Genomic DNA, 16,172 nt, shown 5'->3' with positions numbered 1-16,172 from the left:
CATTTCTATGTTGTATTGAGGGAACTATTTTGTGATGTTGAGGCGGTTCATTTCTATGTTGTATTGAGGGCACTATTTTGTGATGTTGAGGCGGTTCATTTCTATGTTGTACTGAGGGCACTATTTTGTGATATTGAGACGGTTCATCTCTATGTTGTACTGAGGGCCCTATTTTGTGATGTTGAGGCGGTTCATCTCTATGTTGTACTGAGGGCACTATTTTGTGATGTTGAGGCGGTTCATTTCTATGTTGTACTGAGGGCACTATTTTGTGATGTTGAGGCGGTTCATTTCTATGTTGTACTGAGGGCACTATTTTGTGATATTGAGACGGTTCATTTCTATGTTGTACTGAGGGCACTATTTTGTGATATTGAGGCGGTTCATTTCTATGTTGTACTGAGGGCACTATTTTGTGATATTGAGACGGTTCATTTCTATGTTGTACTGAGGGCACTATTTTGTGATGTTGAGGCGGTTCATCTCTATGTTGTACTGAGGGCACTATTTTGTGATATTGAGACGGTTCATCTCTATGTTGTACTGAGGGCACTATTTTGTGATATTGAGGCGGTTCATTTCTATGTTGTACTGAGGGCACTATTTTGTGATATTGAGGCGGTTCATTTCTATGTTGTACTGAGGGCACTATTTTGTGATATTGAGACGGTTCATCTCTATGTTGTACTGAGGGCCCTATTTTGTGATGTTGAGGCGGTTCATTTCTATGTTGTACTGGGGCCCTATTTTGTGATGTTGAGGCGGTTCATTTCTATGTTGTACTGAGGGCACTATTTTGTGATGTTGAGGCGGTTCATTTCTATGTTGTACTGGGGCCCTATTTTGTGATGTTGAGGCGGTTCATTTCTATGTTGTACTGAGGGCACTATTTTGTGATGTTGAGGCGGTTCATTTCTATGTTGTACTGAGGGCACTATTTTGTGATGTTGAGGCGGTTCATTTCTATGTTGTACTGAGGGCACTATTTTGTGATGTTGAGGCGGTTCATTTCTATGTTGTACTGAGGGCACTATTTTGTGATGTTGAGGCGGTTCATTTCTATGTTGTACTGAGGGCCCTATTTTGTGATGTTGAGGCGGTTCATTTCTATGTTGTACTGAGGGCACTATTTTGTGATGTTGAGGCGGTTCATTTCTATGTTGTACTGAGGGAACTATTTTGTGATGTTGAGGCGGTTCATTTCTATGTTGTACTGAGGGCACTATTTTGTGATGTTGAGACGGTTCATTTCTATGTTGTACTGAGGGCACTATTTTGTGATATTGAGACAGTTCATCTCTATGTTGTACTGAGGGCCCTATTTTGTGATGTTGAGGCGGTTCATTTCTATGTTGTACTGGGGCCCTATTTTGTGATGTTGAGGCGGTTCATTTCTATGTTGTACTGAGGGCACTATTTTGTGATGTTGAGGCGGTTCATTTCTATGTTGTACTGAGGGCACTATTTTGTGATGTTGAGGCGGTTCATTTCTATGTTGTACTGAGGGCACTATTTTGTGATGTTGAGGCGGTTCATTTCTATGTTGTACTGAGGGCACTATTTTGTGATGTTGAGGCGGTTCATTTCTATGTTGTACTGAGGGCCCTATTTTGTGATGTTGAGGCGGTTCATTTCTATGTTGTACTGAGGGCACTATTTTGTGATGTTGAGGCGGTTCATTTCTATGTTGTACTGAGGGCACTATTTTGTGATGTTGAGACAGTTCATTTCTATGTTGTACTGAGGGCCCTATTTTGTGATGTTGAGGCGGTTCATTTCTATGTTGTACTGAGGGCCCTATTTTGTGATGTTGAGGCGGTTCATTTCTATGTTGTACTGAGGGCACTATTTTGTGATGTTGAGGCGGTTCATTTCTATGTTGTACTGAGGGCACTATTTTGTGATATTGAGGCGGTTCATTTCTATGTTGTACTGAGGGCACTATTTTGTGATGTTGAGGCGGTTCATTTCTATGTTGTACTGAGGGCACTATTTTGTGATGTTGAGGCGGTTCATTTCTATGTTGTACTGAGGGCACTATTTTGTGATGTTGAGGCGGTTCATTTCTATGTTGTATTGAGGGCCCTATTTTGTGATGTTGAGGCGGTTCATTTCTATGTTGTACTGAGGGCCCTATTTTGTGATGTTGAGGCGGTTCATTTCTATGTTGTACTGAGGGCCCTATTTTGTGATGTTGAGGCGGTTCATTTCTATGTTGTACTGAGGGCACTATTTTGTGATGTTGAGGCGGTTCATTTCTATGTTGTACTGAGGGCACTATTTTGTGATGTTGAGGCGGTTCATTTCTATGTTGTACTGAGGGCACTATTTTGTGATGTTGAGGCGGTTCATTTCTATGTTGTATTGAGGGCCCTATTTTGTGATGTTGAGGCGGTTCATTTCTATGTTGTACTGAGGGCCCTATTTTGTGATGTTGAGGCGGTTCATTTCTATGTTGTACTGAGGGCCCTATTTTGTGATGTTGAGGCGGTTCATTTCTATGTTGTATTGAGGGCCCTATTTTGTGATGTTGAGGCGGTTCATTTCTATGTTGTACTGAGGGCCCTATTTTGTGATGTTGAGGCGGTTCATTTCTATGTTGTACTGAGGGCCCTATTTTGTGATGTTGAGGCGGTTCATTTCTATGTTGTACTGAGGGCACTATTTTGTGATATTGAGGCGGTTCATTTCTATGTTGTACTGAGGGCACTATTTTGTGATGTTGAGGCGGTTCATTTCTATGTTGTACTGAGGGCACTATTTTGTGATGTTGAGGCGGTTCATTTCTATGTTGTACTGAGGGCCCTATTTTGTGATGTTGAGGCGGTTCATTTCTATGTTGTACTGAGGGCCCTATTTTGTGATGTTGAGGCGGTTCATTTCTATGTTGTACTGAGGGCCCTATTTTGTGATGTTGAGGCGGTTCATTTCTATGTTGTACTGAGGGCCCTATTTTGTGATGTTGAGACGGTTCATCTCTATGTTGTACTGAGGGCCCTATTTTGTGATGTTGAGGCGGTTCATTTCTATGTTGTACTGAGGGCACTATTTTGTGATGTTGAGGCGGTTCATTTCTATGTTGTACTGAGGGAACTATTTTGTGATGTTGAGACGGTTTTGTTATAGGATCTTAGTGACGCTTCATTTCTATGGCCTGACATTATATGGTGTGCTTTCCAGCCTGAGTTGTTAAGATGCTGAATGGTGTAGATTCAGTGTGGTGTGAACTTTATTTAATAAAATCAATAAATTATTAAACTCTCTACGTGTTTTTAAACGTTTTTATTTCTTATGTTATGTCTACAATCTTGGTGAAATATAAATAGATTGCGGATTTCCCCTAAATGTAGTGCCTTTTCTCTTTGAAATATTACTACACTTAACCTTCCGGTATATATATGAAAAGTTGTTTTTCCTTGTACATTGAGGTTTGTACAGATCAATATAGAATTCAAATACCTGTGTTTTATGCATTATATATAGCATCATATTTTATCATATGCATATAATACACACTTTTTGTGAGTGTTTATATATAACATCATATCTTATTATATGTGTATAACAAGCACCTTTTGTGAGTGCTTATATATATCATTATATTACACACCTTTTGTGAGTGCTTATATATATCATTATATTACACACCTTTTGTGAGTGCTTACATATATTATTATATTACACACCTTTTGTTAGTGTTTATGTAATATATTATTATATTAGACACCTTTTGTGAGTGCTTATATATATCATTATATTACACACCTTTTGTGAGTGCTTATATATATCATTATATTACACACCTTTTGTGAGTGCTTATATATATTATTATATTACACACCTTTTGTGAGTGCTTATATATATCATTATATTACACACCTTTTGTGAGTGTTTATATATATTATTATATTACACACCTTTTGTGAGTGTTTATATATATCATTATATTACACACCTTTTGTGAGTGCTTATATATATTATTATATTACACACCTTTTGTGAGTGTTTATATATACAGTCAAACCTGTATTAAGAGACTGTCCAACGGCGAATGGAAAAAAGGTCACATATGACAGGTGGTCTCTTATTACAGGTTGCCTATTTTCTGCAGTTAATGGATAAAATTTCGCAAATAATTTGTACAATGGAGAAAATGACTACATGTATTTGGAATTTATCATTAAGAATATCAAGTACGGTTTTAATAGTTGTAAAATAAAATTAATAATACACTGTAGTTAAAAATCTAGAATACAATGTGTTGTATCATAATTTATTATTCATCAAAAATTACATTTAATCTGTTTAAGAATGATAAACTTTGCATGCATTTCATATTAAACATTTACATGAGATTTAAAACTCATTGATGAACTGCATGTAAATTTTCTAACACTTATAAACACTTTGTTGTAAAGAGTATTTATGTATAGCCTACTTGTACAGTGTAACTAAAATATGTTATTAAATTTGAGAAACATTAAATAAATCACAATATCCATTGTACATGCACAGCAAATCTTTTAAGCTTAGAACTAATGTAGGCAACTTTCTTGAACTCGGACATGTCAAATACTCGGAACATGTCGAAGTGAGCCGCTAGTTCCGGTCATTATTCTGGAAACCTCGAGTATTTCACGCAGGAAAACTGCGAATACTCTGTTTAAAATTTCAGTCCTAAGCACAATTTTTACCTGATTTATATCGCAATAGGGCAAATTTTTCACTCTGTTGAACATAATGGTATAACAAGTGGTAGATTTTCATTTCCGATCTAGCCTACACGGCACTTCTTAAAGTTTGTCGAAATTCACACCTTCAAATACACTGGCCTTGATTCCCTGATCCTTGATTTTGTTAAATAAACAAGAACTCGGGTTTTATTAATTAATCACATACGACATTGCATGTTGACAGCTTGGGTAAAATAATTTATTCAGAGGGCTGACTAAACAAGATCACTGCCAAACTGAGCGTTTTAAAACAAAAGTATTAGGGGTGATAATTCTCAGAATAGTCGTGCGTTTGAAAACGAAAGTGTTAGGGGTGATAATTCCCAGAATTGTCGGCTCAACCCAAATCGAAAGTAGTAATCACGTTGTAATCGAAAAATGTTGTTGTTTAAATAGAGGTAAAATTTCGTGAAAATACACAAAAAGGTTGTAAAAATCATGGTCGTTGGTCGCGTCAGACAGGTGGTCGTTTAATACAGATACTATATATAGGGTAATGTCTTGGGGGGAACTTTTTATGGTCACATACGACAGTGAGTCACTTAATACAGTGGGTCGCTATGACAGTTTTGACTGTATCATTATATTACACACCTTTTGCGAGTGTTTTCTTAGGAGATGTTGGTTCTTCTCCACAATATCCATGGCTTCCTGTCAATGAATCAGAAGAAAAAAACCCTCAAAATATACATGTATTGTCTTATTTAATATATCAATGCTTTCATAAACACTCGATATAAAATTTCACAGGACACTGTGCGTTAGTTTTTTGTTGCTTTCTGAATTACATTTACCCACCTGGTGTACACTTCTCACTGTATCTAGAACATAGTGTGTGTATAATTCTCACTGTATCTAGAACATAGTGTGTGTACAATTCTCACTGTATCTAGAACATAGTGTGTGTACAATTCTCACTGTAACTAGAACATAGTGTGTGTATAATTCTCACTGTATCTAGTTTATAGTGTGTGTACAATTCTCACTGTATCTAGTTTATAGTGTGTGTACAATTCTCACTGTATCTAGAACATAGTGTGTGTACAATTCTCACTGTATCTAGTTTATAGTGTGTGTATAATTCTCACTGTATCTAGAACATAGTGTGTGTACAATTCTCACTGTATCTAGAACATAGTGTGTGTACAATTCTCTCTGTATCTAGAACATAGTGTGTGTACAATTCTCTCTGTATCTAGAACATAGTGTGTGTACAATTCTCACTGTATCTAGAACATAGTGTGTGTACAATTCTCACTGTATCTAGAACATAGTGTGTGTACAATTCTCTCTGTATCTAGAACATAGTGTGTGTACAATTCTCACTGTATCTAGAACATAGTGTGTGTACAATTCTCTCTGTATTTAGAATATGAACATAGTGTGTGTACAATTCTCTCTGTATCTAGAACATAGTGTGTGTACAATTCTCACTGTATCTAGAACATAGTGTGTACAATTCTCACTGTATCTACAACATAGTGTGTACAATTCTCTCTGTATCTAGAACATAGTGTGTGTACAATTCTCACTGTATCTAGAACATAGTGTGTACAATTCTCACTGTATCTACAACATATAGTGTGTGTACAATTCTCACTGTATCTAGAACATAGTGTGTACAATTCTCACTGTATCTAGAACATAGTGTGTGTACAATTCTCACTGTATCTAGAACATAGTGTGTGTATAATTCTCACTGTATCTAGAACATAGTGTGTGTACAATTCTCACTGTAACTAGAACATAGTGTGTGTACAATTCTCACTGTATCTAGAACATAGTGTGTGTATAATTCTCACTGTATCTACAGCATAGTGTGTATAATTCTCACTGTATCTAGAACATAGTGTGTGTACAATTCTCTCTGTATCTAGAACATAGTGTGTGTACAATTCTCTCTGTATCTAGAACATAGTGTGTGTACAATTCTCTCTGTATCTAGAACATAGTGTGTGTACAATTCTCACTGTATCTAGAACATAGTGTGTGTATAATTCTCACTGTATCTAGAACATAGTGTGTGTATAATTCTCACTGTATCTAGAACATAGTGTGTGTACAATTCTCACTGTATCTAGAACATAGTGTGTGTATAATTCTCTCTGTATCTAGAACATAGTGTGTGTATAATTCTCACTGTATCTAGAACATAGTGTGTGTACAATTCTCACTGTATCTAGAACATAGTGTGTGTACAATTCTCTCTGTATCTAGAACATAGTGTGTGTACAATTCTCACTGTATCTAGAACATAGTGTGTGTACAATTCTCACTGTATCTAGAACATAGTGTGTGTACAATTCTCACTGTATCTAGAACATAGTGTGTGTACAATTCTCACTGTATCTAGAACATAGTGTGTGTACAATTCTCACTGTATCTAGAACATAGTGTGTGTACAATTCTCACTGTATCTAGAACATAGTGTGTGTACAATTCTCACTGTATCTACAGCATAGTGTGTGTACAATTCTCACTGTATCTAGAACATAGTGTGTGTATAATTCTCACTGTATCTAGAACATAGTGTGTGTATAATTCTCACTGTATCTACAACATAGTGTGTACAATTCTCACTGTATCTACAACATAGTGTGTACAATTCTCTCTGTATCTAGAACATAGTGTGTGTATAATTCTCACTGTATCTAGAACATAGTGTGTACAATTCTCACTGTATCTACAACATATAGTGTGTGTACAATTCTCACTGTATCTAGAACATAGTGTGTACAATTCTCACTGTATCTAGAACATAGTGTGTGTACAATTCTCACTGTATCTAGAACATAGTGATTGTACAATTCTCACTGTATCTAGAACATAGTGTGTGTACAATTCTCACTGTAACTAGAACATAGTGTGTGTACAATTCTCACTGTATCTAGAACATAGTGTGTGTATAATTCTCACTGTATCTACAGCATAGTGTGTATAATTCTCACTGTATCTAGAACATAGTGTGTGTACAATTCTCTCTGTATCTAGAACATAGTGTGTGTACAATTCTCTCTGTATCTAGAATATGAACATAGTGTGTGTACAATTCTCACTGTATCTAGAACATAGTGTGTGTACAATTCTCACTGTATCTAGAACATAGTGTGTGTACAATTCTCACTGTAACTAGAACATAGTGTGTGTACAATTCTCACTGTATCTAGAACATAGTGTGTACAATTCTCTCTGTATCTAGAACATAGTGTGTGTACAATTCTCACTGTAACTAGAACATAGTGTGTGTACAATTCTCACTGTAACTAGAACATAGTGTGTACAATTCTCTCTGTATCTAGAATATGAACATAGTGTGTGTACAATTCTCTCTGTATCTAGAACATAGTGTGTGTACAATTCTCTCTGTATCTAGAACATAGTGTGTGTACAATTCTCTCTGTATCTAGAACATAGTGTGTGTACAATTCTCTCTGTATCTAGAACATAGTGTGTGTACAATTCTCTCTGTATCTACAACATAGTGTGTACAATTCTCTCTGTATCTAGAACATAGTGTGTGTACAATTCTCACTGTATCTAGAACATAGTGTGTGTACAATTCTCTCTGTATCTAGAACATAGTGTGTGTACAATTCTCACTGTATCTAGAACATAGTGTGTGTACAATTCTCACTGTATCTAGAACATAGTGTGTGTACAATTCTCACTGTATCTAGAACATAGTGTGTGTACAATTCTCACTGTATCTAGAACATAGTGTGTGTACAATTCTCTCTGTATCTAGAATATGAACATAGTGTGTGTACAATTCTCACTGTATCTAGAACATAGTGTGTGTACAATTCTCACTGTATCTAGAACATAGTGTGTGTACAATTCTCTCTGTATCTAGAACATAGTGTGTGTACAATTCTCACTGTATCTAGAACATAGTGTGTGTACAATTCTCTCTGTATCTAGAATATGAACATAGTGTGTGTACAATTCTCACTGTATCTAGAACATAGTGTGTGTACAATTCTCTCTGTATCTAGAACATAGTGTGTGTACAATTCTCACTGTATCTAGAACATAGTGTGTGTACAATTCTCTCTGTATCTAGAATATGAACATAGTGTGTGTACAATTCTCACTGTATCTAGAACATAGTGTGTGTACAATTCTCACTGTATCTAGAACATAGTGTGTACAATTCTCACTGTATCTAGAACATAGTGTGTACAATTCTCACTGTATCTAGAACATAGTGTGTGTATAATTCTCTCTGTATCTACAACATAGTGTGTACAATTCTCACTGTATCTAGAACATAGTGTGTACAATTCTCTCTGTATCTAGAACATAGTGTGTACAATTCTCTCTGTATCTACAACATAGTGTGTACAATTCTCACTGTATCTAGAACATAGTGTGTGTACAATTCTCACTGTATCTAGAACATAGTGTGTGTACAATTCTCACTGTATCTAGAACATAGTGTGTGTACAATTCTCTCTGTATCTAGAATATGAACATAGTGTGTGTACAATTCTCTCTGTATCTAGAACATAGTGTGTGTACAATTCTCTCTGTATCTAGAACATAGTGTGTGTACAATTCTCACTGTATCTAGAACATAGTGTGTGTATAATTCTCACTGTATCTAGAACATAGTGTGTGTACAATTCTCACTGTATCTAGAACATAGTGTGTACAATTCTCACTGTATCTACAACACATAGTGTGTGTACAATTCTCACTGTATCTAGAACATAGTGTGTACAATTCTCACTGTATCTAGAACATAGTGTGTGTACAATTCTCTCTGTATCTAGAATATGAAAATATTGTGTGTACAATTCTCACTGTATCTAGAACATAGTGTGTACAATTCTCACTGTATCTAGAACATAGTGTGTGTACAATTCTCTCTGTATCTAGAACATAGTGTGTGTACAATTCTCACTGTATCTACAGCATATAGTGTGTGTACAATTCTCACTGTATCTACAGCATATAGTGTGTGTACAATTCTCACTGTATCTAGAACATAGTGTGTGTACAATTCTCACTGTATCTAGAACATAGTGTGTACAATTCTCACTGTATCTAGAACATAGTGTGTGTACAATTCTCACTGTAACTAGAACATAGTGTGTGTACAATTCTCACTGTATCTAGAACATAGTGTGTGTACAATTCTCACTGTATCTAGAACATAGTGTGTGTACAATTCTCTCTGTATCTAGAACATAGTGTGTACAATTCTCTCTGTATCTAGAACATAGTGTGTGTACAATTCTCACTGTATCTAGAACATAGTGTGTGTACAATTCTCACTGTATCTAGAACATAGTGTGTGTATAATTCTCTCTGTATCTACAACATGAACATAGTGTATTTTGCGTAACACTACGCCTTCCATCAGAAATAAGCGACCTTTGTTCTTGATTTGTGCCCTTGACTTACATAAACCTTGAGCATTAAGTTTACAGAATATAAAATGTTTATCTCGTAAAAATCATGACCAAGTTTTAAGTAACTAACAGATCAAAGGAAGGAAATAGGAGGGGGGGGGGGGGGGGAGTTAATGATATTCCACTAAACTGTTTTTATAAATTCAAATCTAAGTTAAGAAGTCCATCAAGTGAAATTAATCATCATTACCTCAAAATCTTCACGCTCCAGTAACCATGCAATGTGGTCATCCGTGTCTCGTTCTTTCGAAATAATTATATCTTTCGGACTTACGATGTAAAACAAATTCTCGTCAGTAATGGTCTCTGAAAAATATGTTACTACCATGTAACAAAACATAAAAAAATCAATTAAAATGAAAATCAACTTTTCCATTGATGTATGTTGATCATTACATAATGCCAGTTCATCACAAATCAGATGTTTATACATGTATCTGTCATCTGTGTCACATAATGCTCATTCATTTTATCACAGTTAAACATTGCATATCTCAGAGTAAAACATTGTCTGAGTATAATCTCGGAGTAAAACATTGCATATCTTGGAGTGAAACATTGCATATCTTGGAGTATAATATTGTGCATTGCAGAGTAAAACATTGAGTATCTCGGAGTAAAATATTGAGTATCTCGGAGTAAAACATTGACAATGTGGAAGTTAACACCTGTAGCTATCATACATCATGGTGGCTATTGTAAGGATTTTATGTAACATTCAACTGTCAAACAATTTTTCCAATTTTCACATAAGTATGTGTTACAGTTATTTTGATAGTACACTGTGACCTTGAAATCACCTGATCCATAGGCGTTTAGAAAAAAAGTCAGTCATGCGTAAACAATGACTCAGCGCAAGTAAAAGATCAGGATCGCTGGCTGATATTTTGCTTGGATCGACGAGAGAAAACATGTACTACATGTATCTCTGTGAATTTTGCTTGGGAAAGGTACGGAGAATACGTAATTTCCGAGTTGCCCAATAGTTCTTTCCCTTTGTGGAACTCTCACGCACAGTGAGACGCAAAACATACTATCATCCACATGCAGTAGGTACAACTGCTTATCGCTACCTTCATATATTGATTAATTCATTTTATCCGTATTTACATAGCTAGTTTATAATATGTATACATCTTGTACCCACCCAAGCGTTCAACAGAACACTGAACGTACCTCCATCACAGAAGAGCTGATATCTCGGAAGTTACGTATTTTGGTGATGTTATAATTCATCACGGTTTGCAAAAAATACCTAAATTTTTGACAATCCGCACCTCTGGTCAAATATTAATGATGTTATTAAGGATGTTTATAATTTTCCAAAGCATTTTTCAAGTAAATATTTTAATTGATGACAATAAAAAGGGAGGTCCTTTCTGGTAGACTATCAAGTGATTTTAATTTCGCATAACAAAACGACATGCTAGAGGTGATGTAATAACAGATTTCTGAGTGTCTGTCTGTGTGTCTGTCTGAGTGTCTGTCTGTGTGTCTGTCTGTGATGTAATAACAGATTTCTGAGTGTCTGTCTGTGATGTAATAACAGATTTCTGAGTGTCTATCTGTGATGTAATAACAGATTTCTGAGTGTCTGTCTGTGATGTAATAACAGATTTCTGAGTGTCTGTCTGTGATGTAATAACAGATTTCTGAGTGTCTGTCTGTGATGTAATAACAGATTTCTGAGTGTCTATCTGTGATGTAATAACAGATTTCTGAGTGTCTATCTGTGATGTAATAACAGATTTCTGAGTGTCTGTCTGTGATGTAATAACAGATTTCTGAGTGTCTGTCTGTGATGTAATAACAGATTTCTGAGTGTCTGTCTGTGATGTAATAACAGATTTCTGAGTGTCTGTCGGTGATGTAATAACAGATTTCTGAGTGTCTATCTGTGATGTAATAACAGATTTCTGAGTGTCTGTCGGTGATGTAATAACAGATTTCTGAGTGTCTGTCCGTGATGTAATAACAGATTTCTGAGTGTCTGTCGGTGATGTAATAACAGATTTCTGAGTGTCTGTCTGTGATGTAATAACAGATTTCTGAGTGTTTGTCGGTGATGTAATAACAGATTTCTGAGTGTCTGTCGGTGATGTAATAACAGATTTCTGAGTGTCTGTCGGTGATGTAATAACAGATTTCTGAGTGTCTGTCCGTGATGTAATAACAGATTTCTGAGTGTCTGTCCGTGATGTAATAACAGATTTCTGAGTGTCTGTCTGTGATGTAATAACAGATTTCTGAGTAGTGTCTATCTGTGATGTAATAACAGATTTCTGAGTGTTTATTGGCGATGTAATAACATATTTCTGAGTGTCTGTCCGTCATGTAATAACATATTTCTGAGTGTCTGTCCGTGATGTAATAACAGATTTCTGAGTGTCTATCTGTGATGTAATAACAGATTTCTGAGTGTCTATCGGTGATGTAATAACAGATTTCTGAGTGTCTGTCGGTGATGTAATAACAGATTTCTGAGTGTCTGTCGGTGATGTAATAACAGATTTCTGAGTGTCTATCTGTGATGTAATAACAGATTTCTGAGTGTCTATCTGTGATGTAATAACAGATTTCTGAGTGTCTATCTGTGATGTAATAACAGATTTCTGAGTGTCTGTCGGTGATGTAATAACAGATTTCTGAGTGTCTATCTGTGATGTAATAACAGATTTCTGAGTGTCTATCGGTGATGTAATAACAGATTTCTGAGTGTTTATTGGCGATGTAATAACAGATTTCTGAGTGTCATTTTACCAACTTTATAAAGTTTGGGTGACCTTAACACTAAACTGCTGTGTATAAATCTAAGCATTTATAGTAACTCTGTATATTCAAACAGAAATGGAATTATCATGTTAATATAATCACATATCATATCCATTACATTTCATAACATCATATCATTACATTACATAACATATCATATCATATCATTACATTACATTTCATCACATAACATATCATTACATTACATTTCATCACATATCGACATATTTTCTGCAATAGTATGTGTAGGATATTTTGGCTTGTGAGATTTACTTGTTGTGGGAGTGAGTATTGGAAGTAGAGGCGGGTGGGGGCGGGGTTAGGGGGCAGGAGGACTACCGACCTGAGATTAGTAGTTCTGAAACAGATTAATGTTATTTGCTGATGAGATTATACAAACCGGAAACTAATATTCATCAACTGGAAGGCCGACTGCCTATACTGAATGAGATTATACATACCAGAAACTAATATTCATCAACTGGAAGGCCGACTGACTAAAACTGAATGAGCTGAGCTCTCAGTCCAGATTTTTCTGTTTGTTTGGTTTACATCACTTCAAGACTACTTCACTTTTATATCTGAATGTAATGCTAGAAGCTGGTAGTTTTACGAGTGACGCAGCATGAATTTGCTTTAAGTTATGAAAAGTTTTCATCCAATCTAATTAAAATTAGACGTATCGAAAACTGGGGAGCGGATGGAAGATCTAATTTTAATTAGATTGGTTTTCATCCTTCAGAAAAGTGTATTTCTTAAAGCTTCAGCTGTTTTATGTTTTTTTCCCCCAGGAGTAAATTTGTTTTTAATGACAAGAATCTCAACATCAGGATAATTGCTATGAAAAATACAAGAATTTGCCTTCTTTCAAGTGAAAAAAAGTTGTTTCTTTCATTAAATGCAATGCAGAAAAGTACATTGAAAATTTTGTTTTGGTAGCAATGAGCTTTTATTGTCTAGTAAGAATTGATCATTTAAAAGACAGGAAGTGGAACTCTTCTGTGTTTTGTGTATAAAAGTTCCTTAATGTGAAGGGATTACCTAAGTGATAGTCCCTGGGTTTATACTCCTGAAAGCCTCGGACTGATAGCGCATCATTAGAGATTTCCTCAAAGTAATCCATGTGGGGCTCTACGATGAGAAGGTGAGGGCGTTTGGAGACTTGTCTGTTTCCCTGGAAACGAAAATCACAATAATTATATTCATACATGTCCCCTAGAGGCCCCAAGTGAAATCACAAAATTATATTGAACAAGCATTTGGTAAGCAATGCATATCAATACATGTCCCATTAATTTGGCCCCTTTAATTCAAATTGCTCATGCCATAAAATCTGCCTGAATATGTTAACCACAACAAAGATGAAACTTAATCTGTATATACTTATTAGATAACCACGTATCAAATTTCAGGGAGTCTGGAAAACTATATCTGCCACAAAGTCTCATAAATCTGGTAAAAATCTGTCAATTAAGATTTTAAGGTCTTAGCTTAGCTGGAAAACTATATCTGCCACAAAGTCTCATAAATCTTGTAAAAATCTGTCAATAAAGATTTTAAGGTCTTAGCTTTAGAATTGCATGAAGAGTTAGACAGACAAATCTATGTAACATTAAATTTCAAATAAAGGGGCAACAGGTGCCCTGATTCTTTGCTTGTAACAGGTGCCCTGATTCTTTGCTTGTAATAAGTGCCCCAATTGTTTGCTTGTAACAGGTGCTCCAATTGTTTGCTTGTAACAGGTGCCCCGATTGTTTGCTTGTAACAGGTTCCCCGATAATTTATTTGTAACAGGTGCTCCGATTGTTTGCTTGTTATAGGTGCCCCGATTATTTGCTTGTAACAGGTGTTCCGATTGTATGCTTGTAATAGGTGCCCCAATTATTTGCTTGTAACAGGTGCCCCAATTGTTTGCTTGTAACAGGTGCCCCAATTGTTTGCTTGTAACAGGTGCCCCAATTGTTTACTTGTAACAGGTGCCCCAATTGTTTGCTTGTAACAGGTGCTCTGATTGTTTGCTTGTAACAGGTGCTCCGATTGTTTGCTTGTAACAGGTACCTGAACATTGCTTGTAACAGGTGTACTAAATCTTTGCTTAATATTAAAGGTGTCCTAATTATTTGTCAAGTATAAACAGGTGCCCTAAATATTTGCTAAATATAATCAGGTGCCTTAAAAGAGGTGCCCTAAATATTTACTTGAAATACATGACCGTGACATGTGCCCTATATAATTACTTAATATAACAGGTTCGTTAAATATCTGTTTACAAATGATGTTCTGAATCCAGTTACCTCCCCCTGACCATCCTTCTCGAACGTCAGAATAACCAGGCTGTTATTCAGAGGGGAAATACCGCAAGCGAACGAGTCCAATGTAAACATGGCGGCTGAAAAAAAAAAGACACGTCAAAATCAAATTAACGATGAGAACGTATTCCGCAGTCAATTAACAAATTAACGGTGCTGTCATTCAATGAGAACGTATTCCGCAGTCAATTAACAAATTAACGATGCTGTCATTCAATGAGAACGTATTCCGCAGTCAATTAACGATGCCGTCATTCAATGAGAACGTATTCCGCAGTCAATTAATGATGCCGTCATTCAATGAGAACGTATTCCGCAGTCAATTAACAAATTAACGATGCTGTCATTCAATGAGAACATATTCCGCAGTCAATTAACGATGCTGTCATTCAATGAGAGCATATTTCGCAGTCAATTAACGATGCTGTCATTCAATGAGAACATATTCCGCAGTCAATTAACGATGCTGTCATTCAATGAGAACGTATTCCGCAGTCAATTAACGATGCTGTCATTCAATGAGAACGTATTCCGCAGTCAATTAACGATGCTGTCATTCAATGAGAACGTATTCCGCAGTCAATCAACAAATTAACGATGCTGTCATTCAATGAGAACGTATTCCGCAGTCAATTAACGATGCCGTCATTCAATGAGAACGTATTCCGCAGTCAATTAACAAATTAACGATGCTGTCATTCAATGAGAACATATTCCGCAGTCAATTAACGATGCTGTCATTCAATGAGAACGTATTTCGCAGTCAATTAACGATGCTGTCATTCAATGAGAACATATTCCGCAGTCAATTAACGATGCTGTCATTCAATGAGAACGTATTCCGCAGTCAATTAACGATGCTGTCATTCAATGAGAACGTATTCCGCAGTCAATTAACGATGCTGTCATTCAATGAGAACGTATTCCGCAGTCAATTAACG

General features: G+C 36.0%; 1 protein-coding gene across 9 annotated transcripts in view; it reads right to left on the bottom strand.

Annotated features, from left to right (window-relative positions):
- LOC125666232 (vacuolar protein sorting-associated protein 41 homolog) overlaps positions 1–16,172 on the bottom strand; it is a 57,824-nt gene that overhangs the window by 23,835 nt on the left and 17,817 nt on the right. For 3 of the 9 annotated variants that reach the window (XR_007366597.2, XM_048899357.2, XM_048899361.2), the window contains exons 11-15: positions 15,217–15,311; positions 13,964–14,096; positions 13,266–13,280; positions 10,341–10,471; positions 5,328–5,384 (exon numbers count right to left, since the gene is read on the bottom strand). Coding sequence is in view for 8 of the 9 variants with exons in the window: in XM_048899357.2 (XP_048755314.1) it covers positions 5,328–5,384; positions 10,341–10,471; positions 13,266–13,280; positions 13,964–14,096; positions 15,217–15,311 (431 nt within the window). In the remaining variant the exon portion in view is untranslated. The remainder of the gene's footprint in view (positions 1–5,327; positions 5,385–10,340; positions 10,472–13,265; positions 13,281–13,963; positions 14,097–15,216; positions 15,312–16,172) is intronic. The other 6 variants (XM_048899358.2, XM_056151466.1, XM_048899359.2 and 3 more) reach the window with 3 other exon arrangements.

Source organism: Ostrea edulis, chromosome 10 (genome assembly GCF_947568905.1).
Source record: "Ostrea edulis chromosome 10, xbOstEdul1.1, whole genome shotgun sequence".
Lineage (NCBI taxonomy): Eukaryota > Metazoa > Mollusca > Bivalvia > Ostreida > Ostreidae > Ostrea > Ostrea edulis.
Note: the sequence above shows the minus strand (reverse complement) of the source record. Positions and strands in the feature narration are given on the sequence as shown.